The following is a 16,929-nucleotide window of genomic DNA, read 5'->3' on the forward strand; positions in this document are numbered from 1 at the left end:
GCTCAAAAGCTACGGTCTGCGGGCTTTTTCAGTGCACGGACCAAAGGTTTGGAACTCACTCCCCATTGATCTCAGACAGACAACATGCTACACCACTTTTAAGAAGAACATTGAGATCTATCTGTTTAAAACTTTTTTTTAGATTAGTTTGTCATTGTAACTCTCGTGTTTATGTTTGTAATGTTATTACAGCGCATTTAGCCTACATTTAGTTTGTTAACAGCGCTTTATAAATAAAATTATTATTATTGTTATTATTATTCGGTCTTGAAGACGAGCATAATTTTTATTATCTTATAAAATACAAACGTTACTTCCTAGTGACAATCTAGTCATGTATGTTAATTAATGATTTATAATCTGCCAAGTCATTGGTTTTCCTGGATGACTAAGACAACACTTTCCATAGTAAAGACGGTTAGTCGTTGTGCTGACCACACGACACCCTCGCTAACTGTGGGGCCAGAAAACCTTTACATCATTTGCCCTATTGATTGCAAGGTCTGAAAGGGGAGCTTTACTTTTTTTTAAACATATATTGAATCTGCTTTGAAGAGTACGGTCTGAGCCGGATTCGACATTGACACACACACACACACACACACATATATACACACAAACATGCAAGATGACGTAGCTAATATAATAATAGACATGACATGCGTATTTATATAACATTATAGAACCTTGTACGTCGCCGTCTCCTAATAATGATTAAATTATTTCCGTGGGTCTCTAAACAAGGCAGAAAAGATTTACACTATCCTCGAAACGAAAGATTACGTAAGAGGGCAGAATTTATTTAATTTATTATTATATATAATAAGGCTTGTCTTCGAGTCCAAAGATTAATGAAGAATACAGTATTTCCCGTGGCTGCGCAGCCCCAGCTGTGACCTGCATATTTTGCCACATCCACGGCAAGCATAACCATTGTCCGCAGGTGGTCGATTTAGATTTTCTTTTCGTCGTCTGCGTTTGTCCTCGGCAGCAGATTTTCTTTTGGTCTCAAATGTGTGTATATATATATATATATGGCTCCTTTTGTCTCGAAATGCAATGGATGCGCCCAGGTGAGTCACTGGTTTTGGTTTAGTCTTGAGACGAGGCAGAACTTGGTGTGGCTAATCAAGCCAATTCTAGAGCGGTATACTTGCCACAATTCATGCATGTGTATTCCAATCTAGACTCTATTCAGATATAGAAATTGTGAAGGAGAAAGACGATTTATTGGATATTTTCGTACATGACGATAATTAAAAATAGATAACTTGGTGGATCCGGTGTATAAAATAAAGGAAGTATTGATAAGATATCTTTTTTTAGTTATAATGAAAATATCACTTTTTTGTTTTCACCAATACTCCAATACAGACGTTAGGATAGAGAACAAAGGTTTGTTTTTTTTCATATTAGATATCATGCCTGGCCATAAAGTCTTTAGTGGCGTTTACAGAGTGGAAAATGCCATTTAACAAAGAAAATAATGGCCATGGATAGTTTTGGTGATAGTCTATGTCTAGAAAAATTTTGTGAACAAAAATAAAAACATATTAGGCTTTGTAAAGCCTAATATTCTGCATATATTCCAATAGTTTTTTTTTTTTTTTTTAAATTCTTTCATAACTCTTGATTACAATTTTTTAATAATTGGTCAATAGTTGATAAAGGGAGATTACTCTGACACCAATGTTGCTAACTAAAAATAACAATCATCTGGCATTTCTTGTTGCTCAAGACCACTAAATTTTTAATTTACTTTAATATTTACACTCTAAACTAGTAAGAATCATAAATACTAATAATGAAATCAGCTTTGATTTGTGAGCTAGAAATTTACTAGATCTACTAATACTAGATCTACTTCTACTATTAATTTCTTAATTAATAAGTAAATCTATCATCTACTAAACTTAATCTGACCTTAAAACTTTTGACCTGGGGAGGCAGTCTTAACTAGCCTTTCCCCTGCTTATCCAGTTACATCCCCTGCTTAGCCAGTGACATCATCTCATCTCACACAGTTTTTTTTTCACTAAGCCACTAAGCTAAGTCGTTCATCTAACGACCTTTAAATCCTAGCTCTGGAGACAATTAATACCTTCATGTCCAGTGCTATTTTTGCATACACTGATGGGTCGGCATCAATAGATTCTGGAAGAGCAGGCTATGGAGCCTACATCAACTTTCTTGGCTCTTACACAATTAAAATCTTTTGACCATGTGGTAGTGTTTGCAGTTTTGATGCGGAGACCATGGTAGTCTGTGAAGCCTTAAAGGTCATTGACTCTCAACTCGGCGAGGGACATTTGAGGGCAACACAGATTGTTGTGGCCACTGACTCAAAATCTGTACTACAGGCTTTGCAAAGCCCCGGACCATGGCCCCCCAATATCAGCACTGTCATCATGGCTTCACATAACATCAAACAACGTTTATGGCACCCCTGTAATAATGCAGTGGGTACTGAGTCACATAGGTGTGACTGGCAACACAATTGCAGACTCTTTGGCCAACCAGGGAGGGCAAATTCCACCCACTGAACAGGCTGTAAGCTTGCATCAAGCCCTGGCTATAATACAAAAAACAGAAATGGAAAAGTGGTTTGAGTGCTGGGACAAGTCCCAAAAAGCCCGTGGAGTCTGGGAGAGCATGAGGTGCCCTGACCGCACTTCCCTGTGGTGGAGGCTGTCCAGGCATGAGCAAGCTATTATAGCACAGTGCAGGACAGGCCACTGCCCTGTTGGCTCATATTTCTTGCAGCTATGGCCAAATTTTGATTCACGGTGCCCCCGCTGTGTGGAAGAAGAGGAAACCGTGCCTCACATTCTGTTTGACTGCCCCAGACTTGCTGATCTCCGTCTCGACAGGTCTGGGAAACCCAAAATTCTCGACCTGTATGGCGACATTTATGCACTACGCAAGACAGCAGGGTTTCTCTCCAGGGCTTTTGCAAGAGAGGATTTGAGCCTCTCAAGCCCTCACTCTAATGGAGTTTGATGATGATGAATACTTAAGTAATTGCTTTAGATGACCTGAGTGGTGGGACGGCTGAGGACTACGGGGATCACATCTTTCAAGCAATTCAAAACTTGACAGAAGTGTACTCCTATTTTCTCAAGGCAGATTTACACAAGTGCTGGGATACAATTATCCAAAATATTTCAAACACAATGTCTGACTGGGCTCATGTAAATCATGCCACTGTGATGCGATTAGTTTTATAATAGATTCAATGAAACAAATGCAGTAGTCTAGTTAAGTTGGTCTATTTTTTTTTTTAGTATGATTATTATGCATAATAAATTTAATTATTTAATTAAATAAAAGCTAGTCTTAAGTAAAATTACCGTCTTAAGTGACTTAACTTGAATCAAGTTATAAAATAAAGTTATAGTACAAAAAAATTGCAAGCCTATAACTATAATTACTAAATTAGTATAATAAAGTAAAGTGTACATGTTCGGCCCTGATTAGTTTTTCTAGTTTTTGTGAGCCCTGGACCTTGTCAGGCCTTGTGATATGGCCATAGTCATAGAGTTTTAGTTTTTGCTTTATCTGTTTATTTGACAGTGACAGTCGTTTGCAGATCATTGTGGAGTTCTAATAGCTGAACCAATCATGTCTCTGATCTCTTCATCTTAGTATGTGATAGTGATACCGAGGGTCTTTCTTTAGTATCCCTATTTCATTGCTAGCATCCTCTAGTTCTGCAGTCAGTATCCAAGGTTTGCAAGCATACAAGAATGTGACTCCATGACCATGAATTGCATCAGTCTGATTTAAATGTTGAGGGCTAGCTTTTGCCTTTGTCTTTCCATATTGTTTTGACTTAACAAGTGCTGCTGTGGACGGTGCAATTCTGGCCATGTTTGGTTCCATCATCAGAGACAATAGTACTGAAATATTTGAAACTACTGATACTTGACATGTACTTCTAAATTCCTTTAAGTTCAGCTAAAGAACCTTTGGTAATCAGGTGTTATTGACAATCCACCCCTCCTCCATTTCCAGTCCCAGAACCATTGAACTATCAAGAGTCAATAGTCCCAGTATTGAAATCTAATATAATTTACATTTGTTGCTGAAATAGCTCATCATTTTATCCAGACTAGAATTGACTAAAACTATATCTTGTTGTTATATCGCTATAGATCTATAAAATGGTCTTAATTATTTTTTTTTTCTAAATCTAGACCTATTCTATATATTGAGACAAGATTAGGCACTTACTTGAGTTACATAGTAAGATGGAACAACTGGACTGTATAGAGTGCTTTTAAAAACTTTGCCTATTACGAGATTTATTTAAATTGTAATTGTAAATTTTCTAAAGAATATTTTATGTATGCTAAAAAGGTGTATGAATTTGTTTTTACTTTGTCATTAGATAATATTCCTGGAGTCGGCAGTAACAATCTGTTAGGTGATCACCATGGTCCTATTAAAGGTCTGCCTTTTATATATTTTTATTATTATTATTAAAATATATTGTATTATATCCATTGTATAATATTTATAAATCTTAAATCTATGCTAGCTTATTAAAAATACTAAGAATTAGCTTACAATAGATAAGAAAAGAAAAGTCCCAATTGTAGTTTTTAAATAATTGAATAATATGTTTACTTTTATTTTTGCAGACTTGGATCTCAACAGAACAAGATCCCTTAACAGATTAGAACAAAGTGGAAGGACTTATAAAGACATAGGTAAAATAAAGACTTTAACAATCTATAGACTTGGGCAAGGAAAAATATAATCATTAAATGTTACAGGATTATTGACTTTTAAATTAGTAAAAGAGTTTTAGTGTGCATGAGGATTGCAAAGTCAAATAGTTGGATTCAAAACTTTTCTGATTTAGTTGGGAGTCATTTCCATATATATATATATATATATATTATAGCTCCTCCTTCATGATCGAAGATGAGCACATTTCCTATTGACTCGAAAATTCATTAAAACTCACTCATTCAATGCATTAAGCAACAGGTAAATATAACCTTTTGTATGTTTAGATAAGCATGAGAAACAAAACACTTTTATTTTTTACTTTTGAAAATAATAAAGTAAAGTTTTTATTTCATGTATTTATGGTTGTTGTTAACCCAAGGCTTAATCTAATAGCTTAGACCCCAAATTCTCATATCTGTTTCATAATTCAGGCCTATTGATTTATTGCCGCTAAATGGTCATCCTATGAAAAACTGTTTTAGACAACAAAAACTGTTTTGCAGGTTGCAGTTATGGCACATTCACACTCTCCAGGCCATGTTGTTCTTTTCTGGAACTCTATCCGACATTAAAATTATTCTATAAAACATAGTTTAAATAAACTAAAAGTAGTTATTAAAAGTAAACTAAGGGTCATCATTGTGTGCAGCAGATTAATAGCCATCTTATAACACTGCATTTCATTTTCTTAGTCTTATGTCTAATTAAAAAAAATATATTGATGTTTAATTAAGTGATTGGGTGTGGTGGCTGATGGGTAAAATGCTTAGCTTCAAAACTGAGGGGCCTCTGGTTGAAATATTCAAGACTGGGAATTTGAATTTCTGGATTTTTAGGATATCTCTGAGTCCACCCAACTCAAATGGGTACATGACATTATTTGGGAAACAAAATTAGTTGGTCGTTGTGCTGACATATGACACAATCATCAATCGTTAGCCATAGAAATCTTCGGACTCGAATACAAGCCTTATTATTTTTATTATTATTTAAGCTAACAAGGATGTCTGGAAATTTAGGCACCGGATATTTAGGCAACCGGATAATTAGGCAACCGGATAATTAGGCACCCGATAATTAGACACTTTTTGACAAGGCGGAAAATTAGGCATTCTTTATTTAGCGACCTTAATTTTGAACATAATTAAACAATTTTAACGGATATTTTATCCTTAGGCTATGGGCTATCGTTGACCTAAAAATAAATATAACGATTCTTACTACTTTTCATGATACAAAAGAAAACCTGAAACAAAATATACTTGAACTATTCCTGACAGTATTTTTTATTAATCACTATAAGACTAATTTCTATTGGATTGGAAATGATGTCTATTCAGGGCTTTTTTTTTCCCCCTCAAACAGGGTACATACTAACAGACAAAAATGAAATGCCTGGACACATAGAGTCGTTGCACATGAAACTAAAAGAAGCGCAGGACCAGATCAAAAGCTTGGACATTCTCCTCACTGGGGGCCAACAAACAAAAGGATATATTGGAAAAAGAATATAAAGTCTTGGAACAGAAGTTGTCTTCAGGTAACAAAAACCTGAAAGAGCTAGAAAGTGAAAAGAACAAATTAAACAAAGCCATTTCAGAATTGCAGAAGGAAAATACAGATTTGGAAAGCAAAAGAACATGAGAGCCATGCTATTTCTGCTCAGCTGGAAAAGGAAAAGAACATTGTAAAGAATCTACAGAAAGAATGCTCGTCACTTCAGTCTTATGTCTGTAAACTTCAGAATGAGGTGAGAGAACTAGAATCTGAGAAAATCAAATTAGCCAAAATCATTTCAAAGTTGGAAAACACTAAAGCTAATTTGGAGAAAGATAGGGATGCCATCTCTTCTTGTTTGAATGAGGAAAAAGAAAGGTATAAGAAAGAATGTGCCACTTTGATGTCAACAATAACACAGTTGCAAAGGGAGGGGAAAATCTATGATGAGGAAAACAATAAAATGGACAGAACAATCCAAGAGCTAGTGACAATGAATGCCAGTCTAGAGAAAACTAAAGATATCATTGCTACTCAGCTTGAAGCCGAGAGAGACAACTCACAGAAAGAGTTAAAATCATCCATATCAGTATTACTAGAGGAATCAGAGGCAGAGAAAGTCAAGTTAAGCAATAGAATAATAAGGTTACAGAAAGAGACATTAGAATTGGGAAAGAAATTAGAAAATACTGAGCAAGAGTTTCAATCTGTTTCATCCCAACTTTTGGAAGAAAAGAGTTAAGTCAGCACTATCAAAGAAGAATGCTCAGCAATGAATTTTACCCTTTTAAAAATGGAGAATGAAATAGCAGATTTGAAAACTGAAAAAATTAATTTAGTCCAAGGTTTATCAGAGTTAGAAAACGTTAGAGCTAGTCTTGAGAAAGACAAAAATGCCCTCTCTTCATGCATAGAGGAGGAAAGAGAAAAGTCTAAAAAAGAATGTTCAGTTTTTATGTCATTAATAACAGAACTAAAACAGAAACTTGAACATTTTCACTCGGAAGTGGTTCAATTAAAAATATCAATTGATGAGCTAGAGAAACAAAATGCTAGCTTAGAGAATGATAAGAAAGCTATTTCTTCCCAATGGGAATTCGAAAGAGACAAATCACAGATTGCACTTGAAGAATCAGAGGCAGAGAAAGAGAAATTGAATGCTATGATATCAGAGGTACAGAAAGTGTCATTGGAGTTGGAAAAGAAATTAGAAGATTCAGTACAAAAGTGTCAAGCGATTTCTTCTGAACTGAAGGAAGAAAAGATCTCAGTCAGCACTTTCAAAGAGGAGTACTCATTGATGAAGTTAGCTGTTTCATCAATGGAAACTGAATTAGCAGATCTAAAAGCTGAAAGAACAACTTTAGTTCAGACTATGTCAGAATTAGAAAATGCTAGAATCTGCCTTTCTTCTCGCCTTGATGAGGAGAGAGGCATGTCAAAGAAAGACTTATCGATTTTAATGTCATCAGTTGTAGAGCTAAAAAATGATATTGAATATTTTCAAGTGGAAAAAAATCATTTAAATGAAACCATCAATGAGTTAAAGATGAAAAACACTGGGTTAGAAGACGATAGAAAAGCCTTGTCTTGCCAGCTGGAAGATGAAAAACACTGGGTTAGAAGACGATAGAAAAGCCTTGTCTTGCCAGCTGGAAGATGAAAAACACTGGGTTAGAAGACGATAGAAAAGCCTTGTCTTGCCAGCTGGAAGATGAAAAACACTGGGTTAGAAGAAGATAGAAAAGCCTTGTCTTGCCAGCTGGAAGATGAAAAAGAAAAGGCAGAGAGACATGTAGCAGAATTATTGGAAGAAAAAGTCAGACTAAATGATATTATTGCTGTTTTGCAGACAGAGTCTTTAGCATTGAAAAATCAATTAACTAATTCTGTTCAAGAATGTCAAGTTCTTTCAACACAACTGAATGAAAAAAATGTGAAATATTTAGAAATGAAGTCAACTATCTCCAGATTGGATGAAGAAGTTACATATTTAGAAAATACAAAAGCTAGCCTGGAAATGGAGAGGGATAGCGAGAAAAGTTTCATAACGAATGTTCAGTACTGACATCTTCAATCTTAGAATTACAGACCACAGTAACAAACTATGAAGGCAAGAACAATGTCTTGAATAAAACTGTACTAGAACTGCAATCTAAAAATGCTCATTTAGAAAATGATATGAATATCATTTCTTCCCAGCTAGATGCTGAGAGAGTCAAGTCAGCAAAAAAGAATTTTGAGCTTAAGTCGACCATATCTGCATTGCAAGAAGAATCTCAGGCAGAAAAAGACCAATTGAAAATGACCATATCTGCATTTCAAGAAGAATTTCAGGTAGAGAAAGACCAGTTGAAAATACCATATCTGCATTACAAGAAGAATCTCAGGCAGAGAAAGACCATTTGAAAGCTACTATGTCAGAATTACAGAACGACACCATAGAATTCAAAGAGAAATTAGATTACACTAAGCAAGAGTGTCAAACTGTTTTGTCTCAACTGCATAAAGAAAGGGAGTCTCTAAACTCATACAAATTAGAAAACTCACAGGTGAAATCAACTATTTTGAATAAAGAGAAAGAAATAGCAGATTTGAAAGCTGAAATTAGAAATCTAGCTAATACTTTAGTGGAATCAGAATACATTAGAAACGACCTTGAGAAAGGCTTAGCTGATGAAAGGGAACAATTCAAGAAAGAATGCTCCGTTTTGAACTCATCAGTAGCAGAACTGACGCAGAAGCTTGAGCACTGTGAGAATGAGAGAAGTAACTTGAATCAAACAATACAGGAGCTCAAGACTATGATTGTCCATTTGGAAAAAGACAAGGAGGCTTGGTCATCACAGCTGGAAGAAAAGTAAGTCCATAATTATTGTTTGATGTACATTTCTCTCCTGGTACACTATGTTTAAAAATTATTCTCAGTTAAAAGATTAAAGTAAAGGTTACCTGTTTCTGTGGCTTACGGTTTCGAGGGTTTCAACTGGTCAGCATGACGACCTACCGCCTTACTTTTCCCTAACTAATGTCAGTTACCCATTAGCGCTGGGTGAACTCAAAGTGCCCAAAGATCCCAAAATTAAAAATCCAAGTCTTCACAGGATTCGAACCCAGAACCACTAGTTCAGAAGCCAAGCACTGTACCGCTCAGCTACAGCGCTTCAGTTAAAAGATGTTAACATTTTATCTTTAAAAAGAAATTTTTTATTTAAAATTACTTTTGTATAGCGCATTTTTCATGCTATAGCAGGCTCAGTGCTCTCTGGTTCAAACACTTGTGGACTTAGTGTGTGGTATGTGTGTGTTGGGGGGGGGGGTATCTGGGAGAAGATTTTGCCTTATTGTAAGAGAGGTATCTGGTATATTTCTGTGCCCACATGATAGGTAGCTAAAGTGCCATTCATCCACGTCCCAACAAAGTGACAATTTTGTATTGTTTTTAATTACCTGTTTCTCTTAGGGCTCTGTTGTTTGTTGTGGTGGTGATATTAGATGTATATTAAAAGTTGCATTGTTTAAAGAAAATTCCTGATTAATCATGTCCTAAACCTATAACAAATGGAATGAATGACTTGCTTTTGAAAAAAAAATGTTTACAAAAATTGTTTTACATTTTATCACCAGCTGGAAACTGATTAAAAAAATAGAGCCTTTCAGAGATGTCTTGGATAATTTTCAAATGGAAAAAAAATTCTTGTTGGGTTTGTAGCATTTATGTTTGTATATTTTCTTTTTAATAATTACTCAGCAATTAGCAAATTTCTTAATTATTAATTAGAATTGAGCATTTTTTGTTTGTTAATAATGTTTTACAACAAAGAATCTCATACAAATCTAATAGATGAGCATATTTCAGTGCAACATGTAACAATACTTACTCGTGTCATTAAGATTAGTCTTTAAAAATATATTTAGATATCTAATAGAAAAACAACTGAAAAGTGATATTTATTTATTTTTTTTAATCATCAGATAGAGACAAATATACAAGTGAGCAAATGGAAAGATTGACCAAAGAAGCCATTAAAAACATGGGTCATCAAAACCATCGCCAGAAAGTCAAATATGTGGAGGCTTTGAAAAAGGTAAATGTAGCTTTGCAGGAGGTTCATTTTCACTTTGTAAAATATGTAAACATTCTCATCATTCACTCTTCTTCCCTCCCCCATTTCACAACTGCCATAATAGTCTCTCAACATGTTTTTGCTCTATTACAAATCTTGTCTAACTTTCTTTTGCAATGCTGTGTTCTATTTATAATTAAATATGCTTTAGATTGCTCCGGTGATTGCTACTGCACAATGTGACTCTTCCAAAATGACACAAGACACCTGGCGAGCCAAGAATTCCTTTTAAAGATAAACAAAGCAAGCTTTTTGCATAATAGATACAAAAACTACATTTAGTTTTTTTTTAAATCTAATTCAAGCATAGGATCCTGAGAAATAATAAGGCAATGACATGGATCACAAAAATCAAGACTTTTCTTTATTGCGTACAGTATGGCTGACAAACGTAACCGTGTGTATGTTCCACATTGGGGCCCTAAATTCCACATTTTCAACCTGAGTGTTCCACATTCTGGGTCTTGGGGGTAGGCATGTCTGTGCAATCAAATAAAAAAAAAAATTTTTTTCAGATCAAATTCTAATTTGTTTTGCTATCTATAATTACAGGAAAAAAAATACTCTCTGAATCTGAGTGCATGTGCCCAGTATGCATTAGCTTACTCCAGTCTGCAGGAAGCGCATTTCAGTTTGGGCCAGGAAAGCTGCCAAGGAAAATAAATTGATAAAAATGGAAAGACATCCAAGAGGCCTTCCCTGAAAAAGTGAGGCGCAGGCTGGAAGCCAGTGAAGAAAGCAACAGTGAAGATGAGGAAGATGATTTTGAAGCACGTAAGTTGAAATACATGAAATTAATGTTTTTTGGATTGTTATTTTTCTAGGTATCAAAAATAGTAATAAAATCCCATCAAGGATGTTTGAGAAATATAGAACATAAAGATAAAATCACCTTCAGTAATCCTTCAGTCTTTTTAGGGCATCCATGAACTGTTGGTCAATTCATGCAAAGACAATGGCTTTAACCTTGAGTAATGATAAAAAAATATTGAAAAGCTCCCATTTGTTTCAGAGCTGAACAAAATTATTGAAAAGCTCCCATTTTGTTTCAGAGGAAAGATGACAAATTTCCTGTCCTGGAGAAATCAGACAAGAATATGAAGCTGCTATCCAGCAGGTGAAATATGAATAAACTTTATAATTCCTAGAAATGGAAACAAATTTTAAGTTTTAATTGTCATTCTTTTAGAGTTAACATGGTAGTTACGGTGACATTTTTTTTTCATAGTGCATCTTTATTCATATTATTCCTTCATCATGTTGTATAAGTGTTTCTCTCTGGTTCATAGGTTTTATATATAGCATTCTCAATGTGCTGTGGTCCAATCTCTTTTGTGGACCAGTGGGGAGAGAGGGTATCTGGGAGGTTTCGGTGCTTCTCAGCTGCGTCTCACAAAATTCCCATACAGGTGTTGTTAGGTGATTCTCTTGTTTCATCTGACAGGGTGACTTGGCATATATTTGAATCACCTTCCTTGCTTAATTTCTATTAGTTGATAGTAGTAATGGGGGAGTGACTGGCATAATTAAGTGGTCTCAATTAATTCAGTTGTGGCTAATTATAACTTAAAAACAAAAAGAAAGAAAATCTAGATCAAAATCATTTTATAGCAATTGCACCATGATATAGTCCAGGGGTTCTCAACCTGTGGGTCGCGACCCCCTTGTGGGTCGATTGACGATTTGCCAGGGGTCGCCTAAGACCTTCAAAAATAAGGATTGTTATTGTCTATTCTTCTATTGCTGTATGTGTGTGTGTGTGCGGGGGTCGCGGAAGAGTGGGGGATTGTAAAAAGGGGTCGCCGAGCATAAAAGGTTGAGAACCACTGACATAGTCGATCTGGTTGTGGTATTCTCCGTTCGGACTGTGCCATGTGGTTATACACGATTTTTGTGGCATCCTAGTTTGTTAGCCTGTAAGAGATTGTTGTATTTCGCAAATTCTAAAAGTCGTTGACCTCGTTCATTGGTTGAGAGGTTACTGTATCTTCCACAAGTGCCTTTCCAGGTTTGGTAGGAGTCACTTCCTACTTTGGCATTCCGGTCTCCTTGTACAACAAGGATGTCCCTTTTTCAAGACTTTATTGACCACTTCCTATAATAGCTCATAAAACTCTTGTACTGCCTCATCCTCATATGTTGACGTAGGAGTGTATGCGTGAATGATGGTGATATTGAAGGGTGGTTCCTTTAAACTTATGGAAATGAGTCGACTAGATATAGGGTACCAGTTCTCAATGCAGTAGCTGTAGTTACTGTGTACAAGAAATCCTACTCCTTGTTTGTGGACATCTTGTAGTCCACTGTAGTACAGTTTATGACCCTCTTCTGTGGTTGTTTCACCTATGTTTTTCCATCGCATTTCAGAGAGTCCTATGATGTTGAAATGAATTAGGTTAACTTCATGTGTGGGCTCTTCAACTATTCCTTCCTCTATTAGTGATCTCACATTCCATGTTCCTATGGTGATTTTATTCCTGGTATTTATTTTATTTTTGCACGGACCAGTAATACACTTCTCACCTCCGCCCTGGTCTGTGACTGTAGACGCGGCCCTTGGTAACCCGGGCTATGGCCGAGCCGGTATGGATTTATTTACTGTCATTATCTCATTTGGTGTAACGAGGGCTAAATACTTGCATGGCAGCGCCCATCCCTCTCTATGCTTGACCACAACTGAGTACCTCTAATTTGGTGGTTCGCCTTGGTCCTGAACATGTGGCTGTTGTAGTCCATCCTGGGACTCTTCCTCCCTGGCTGGTGACCTTAGTCTAGAAGGCCTTTCACCCAGTGATGCCATGTTATCACCACCCCCTCACATGGTTTAGTCCACCAGCTGAAGCGGTTTTCCAGGGCATGGCGCTTGGAGCCACATGTGTGAGATTTAGGGGTCGGAAGGGGACCAGTGAGGCCATCCACCTAATAGTGCAGCATACCGGACCATCAAAGGTACTACCCCTTTCCAGTACCCCCTTTGCCCCTATTTAGACTTAGTTGTTAAAAAACTTGATTAACAAGAACATCTGGATATTGATTATAATACTTTAATAATGTTGATCAAGCATCAACTGTTACTGTCACGCAGACCAGATCTTTCTTTACAGCCCCTTTCTCTCTTTAAATAACTAAATATATGTAGATCTAGATTTATTTTTTAACTGAACTGTAGCTCTGTTCCATCTGCAAAATAACCACAACAGATACCAAAATCAATGAAATTCAATGACCAAAACAAAAATTTTACCCTAACAACTGTCCTACACAAAAAGACACTTCCAATGCTGGCTGGTGCAAAAGTAACTATTAATTATACCAGTGATGCCCAAAATACGGCCCGCGGGCCAGATCCGGCCCGCGACGTGGTTTCATCCGGCCCACCAACGCGTCGGCCCAAAAAATTAAGTGGTTAAAAAGTGTATCTTTACGTACACTAGGACTCTATTTTTTTTCTCTAATGGATTGGTACCATGGCTTTGAACTTTTATGAGTTTTATGAGCTGTGAATCTGAATGTAGAATCTACAAGGAAAAGTGAACGGATCTTTACTTGTTTGCGAACATTATAAAAAAGCCAACAAGTTTCTTCTATTAAAAAGTGTGGCTGTTTAAAAAAAAAGAACAAAATATAAAAGGCATTCTTGGTTTGAGCGGCGACTAAAAGATTGTTAAACTTCGGGTACTAGATCCACAGGTTTTTACTTTCTAAAAGTTTCAGGTTAATTTCATGTCGTGTTTCTATCTTTCTGTTGATGTGGCCCGCGACACGAGGGTTGGAAAGTAAAATGGCCCGCAGGATGAGCAAGGATGGGCATCACTGAATTATACCATTTCTCTGCCAATTCCTCCATAAAACAAAATGTTGTGTTAAATGGTTAAAAAAATATATTATTTGCATTGAGCCCGATCTACTTCTCTGTGGCTATACATTACTGCTATAGCACTCTGTCTTTATAGCATCAGTTGTGCCAAGGCTTTGTTGAGTGTTTTCTTATATCAATAAACTCAAAAAAAAAATTCTTGTTCCTTTAGGGACGTAGGTAGAACTTCACTGGAATTGAATCTCTTTTATATGAAAATGTTTATTATTCAATAGATTCAGCAAAAAAAGGACGAACAGGCAAAGAAAGAGGAGGAGGCCAGTAAAGTAAATTTTGAAGCTCTGCAACAGGAAGAATTTTTGTCAGAGAAAGTGGAAATAGAAGAGAAAGCACTGGTGCTTGAAAAGGTCAATAAATATTGTAATAAATAAAAACTTAATAATGTAAAAATAATTTGAATTTATTGATTTTGATTGTTTCTAATTCTGTTGAAGTGTCTTTCATATATTTATTAATCAATGCTTTCATGTTTTTAAAATGGAATTGTGTTTCTTGTTTCAGAAAAAGTCTAAAAAAAATAGCCTCTTTCTGAATCCATTTGTCAGATTAAAGAAGTGCTTAAAAGCCGAGGAATTAGTGTTAAGTTGGAGAGCTAACAACTGTCTTCCATGACTCTTCCCAACTCACAGAAAACAGATCAGCTATACCTGCTGGCAATAGTTCAGTTCAGACTGATGACCTTAGGTTTGCAACAAAATTACAAGAATTTTTTGACTTAATGGATAAAAAAAGAATAGTGGTGGATAGGTCAAAAGGATCTAGCAATGAATATACTTTGTGAAGAAAGCATAAATGTGATGAGTGACTGTTACATTGTGTTGTTGATTGTTATATGTTGGGTTGAGTTTTTTTTTATGTTTTAGTAATGTTTTTGTTGTTGGCTACTTTCTTTAGATACTGTCACATGACCCATAACAGTCTGACCTTTTGCACTTACCTATACTATTGAATGACATAGTCATACAAAATAACAATTTAAAAGAAAGAATAATTATAAGTTATGTTATTTATCAGCCTCTAGGCATTAATTTATTGTTTATGTCCAGAATGTACAGAATGCTGTGTAAACATATGATGTTATTCTAAACACAGACTTATTGTTCTTGAGTTGTAGATTCCAAGTGCTTCCTATTCTATCTAGATCACATGTTTTTGAATTATATTGGTGTATATATATATATAAATATACATTACAATTTATTGATGATTCTATATATCCATCATTTGAAACCTTTCATTTACTTTTTTTTACTGCTAATTATCAAACAAAATTTCTAGATTACATGTATGATCTTTGCATAGTCTATGCCAAACATTTACCCTGGATTGTCATGTTATATTTGATATTTTCATGTATTAACTTACTGCCAAAGCCTTAAAGAGAAATACATTCATTAATCCAAACTTTGCAAAAAAAACACTATTTGAAAATGTCTATTTTTTTTTTTTTAACTTTAAGCAAGCATTGTTTATTAGAATACTATCAGACTTAATCAAAATACATTTTCTTAAACTAAATTGAACTAAAACTTTGACAGCACATTGATTAAAATGTAACAGACTTTGTTTTTGTCATGCCTTGTAATAAAAGCCTTAATGACAAATGCCATTTGTAATTGAATCCAGTCTGTATTATATAAACACAGAGAACAAAAACCTGAGGATTGTATGGAGATAGTTTAATAGTTTGTACAAAATATAGCATCACTACATTATGTGCTCACCAAGAAAATTATGGGATAGAAAGATAGTAACATCAGAAACAACATACTCTAGTGGCTATTGTCACTCAACTATGTACATACTCTAATGGATACTTGCCTTGATCAATATACAACTGACTTCAGTGGATCCTATCAATTTACTGTGTGGGAGACCAAAGTTCAACAACTATAATTAAGATGTTAAAACAATACATTCTAAACACAATCACTAGTTTGATGTGAAGGCACTGAACTATGTATTTCAAAACTTGAGCTATTCTGTGCATGCAGTGTCTTCTGTTTTCTTGTCCCATGAAAAACCAAAAGGTCACTCAACACTATTTGATCACATCACTATCCTAACTTTTAACAGCAGTTAATTGCATAAATAGTTCTGTACATATATATATATTATAAATATAAATTGTAACAAACCAACTTATAGTGAAACCCATCCCATGTAGCTATTATCTAGACATGAGTGTAACAGTGCTAGACAGCAGTGTATTCTAGAGGAACTACTGGGCACAGCCTAGCAATAACAAACCAACTTATAGTGAAACCCATCCCATGTAGCTATTATCTAGACATGAGTGTAACAGTGCTAGACAGCAGTGTATTCTAGAGGAACTACTGGGCACAGCCTAGCAATAACAAACCAACTTATAGTGAAACCCATCCCATGTAGCTATTATCTAGACATGAGTGTAACAGTGCTAGACATCAGTGTATTCTAGAGGAACTACTGGGCACAGCCTAGCAATAACAAACCAACTTATAGTGAAACCCATCCCATGTAGCTATTATCTAGACATGAGTGTAACAGTGCTAGACAGCAGTGTATTCTAGAGGAACTACTGGGCACAGCCTAGCAATAACAAACCAACTTATAGTGAAACCCATCCCATGTAGCTATTATCTAGACATGAGTGTAACAGTGCTAGACAGCAGTGTATTCTAGAGGAACTACTGGGCACAGCCTAGCAAT

The 16,929-nt window shown here is 35.5% G+C and overlaps 2 protein-coding genes across 6 annotated transcripts; both read left to right on the plus strand.

Moving 5' to 3' along the window:
• The first annotated feature begins 877 nt into the window (after positions 1–877).
• LOC129921646 (protein Daple-like) lies at positions 878–7,867 on the plus strand. Of its 3 annotated transcripts, none has more exons than XM_056003780.1 (4): positions 878–1,073; positions 4,391–4,450; positions 4,644–4,712; positions 6,103–7,159. In XM_056003780.1, exons 1-4 carry the CDS (start codon positions 1,013–1,015, stop codon positions 6,249–6,251), a joined length of 339 nt encoding a protein of 112 aa, XP_055859755.1. In that variant the 5' UTR covers positions 878–1,012; the 3' UTR covers positions 6,252–7,159. The 3 variants fall into 3 exon arrangements, with proteins under 3 accessions (XP_055859755.1, XP_055859754.1, XP_055859753.1); XM_056003779.1 differs by having other exon boundaries at positions 915–1,073; positions 6,103–7,867; XM_056003778.1 differs by lacking the exon at positions 878–1,073 and adding an exon at positions 1,688–1,782 and having other exon boundaries at positions 6,103–7,867.
• Positions 7,868–8,411: 544 nt separating this feature from the next.
• Positions 8,412–15,842, plus strand: LOC129921645 (hyaluronan-mediated motility receptor-like). Of its 3 annotated transcripts, XR_008773598.1 has the most exons (8): positions 8,412–8,571; positions 8,625–9,094; positions 9,862–9,938; positions 10,210–10,322; positions 10,914–11,135; positions 11,414–11,478; positions 14,454–14,585; positions 14,740–15,842. XR_008773598.1 is itself a non-coding variant. In XM_056003777.1 (5 exons), the coding sequence occupies exons 1-5, from the start codon at positions 8,416–8,418 to the stop codon at positions 10,591–10,593; spliced, it is 897 nt and encodes a 298-aa protein (XP_055859752.1). In that variant the 5' UTR covers positions 8,412–8,415; the 3' UTR covers positions 10,594–10,832. The 3 variants fall into 3 exon arrangements, 1 of the variants encoding a protein (XP_055859752.1); XR_008773599.1 differs by having other exon boundaries at positions 8,428–9,094; XM_056003777.1 differs by lacking the exons at positions 10,914–11,135; positions 11,414–11,478; positions 14,454–14,585; positions 14,740–15,842 and adding an exon at positions 10,513–10,832.
• Positions 15,843–16,929: the final 1,087 nt, after the last annotated feature.

Source organism: Biomphalaria glabrata, chromosome 11, assembly GCF_947242115.1.
Source record: "Biomphalaria glabrata chromosome 11, xgBioGlab47.1, whole genome shotgun sequence".
Classification (NCBI taxonomy): Eukaryota; Metazoa; Mollusca; class Gastropoda; family Planorbidae; genus Biomphalaria; species Biomphalaria glabrata.

What these genes read in the sequence shown, in the direction of transcription:
- LOC129921645 (XM_056003777.1), top strand. Translation starts at nt 8,416, where the DNA reads ATGAATATCATTTCTTCCCAGCTAGATGCTGAGAGAGTCAAGTCAGCA. An exon ending in CATTTCAAGAAGAATTTCAG is followed by an intron (nt 8,572 to 8,624) that starts GTAGAGAAAGAC and finishes GAAGAATCTCAG; the next exon opens with GCAGAGAAAGACCATTTGAA. An exon ending in ATGTGGAGGCTTTGAAAAAG is followed by an intron (nt 10,323 to 10,512) that starts GTAAATGTAGCT and finishes AATATGCTTTAG; the next exon opens with ATTGCTCCGGTGATTGCTAC.
- LOC129921646 (XM_056003779.1), top strand. Translation starts at nt 7,007, where the DNA reads ATGAATTTTACCCTTTTAAAAATGGAGAATGAAATAGCAGATTTGAAA.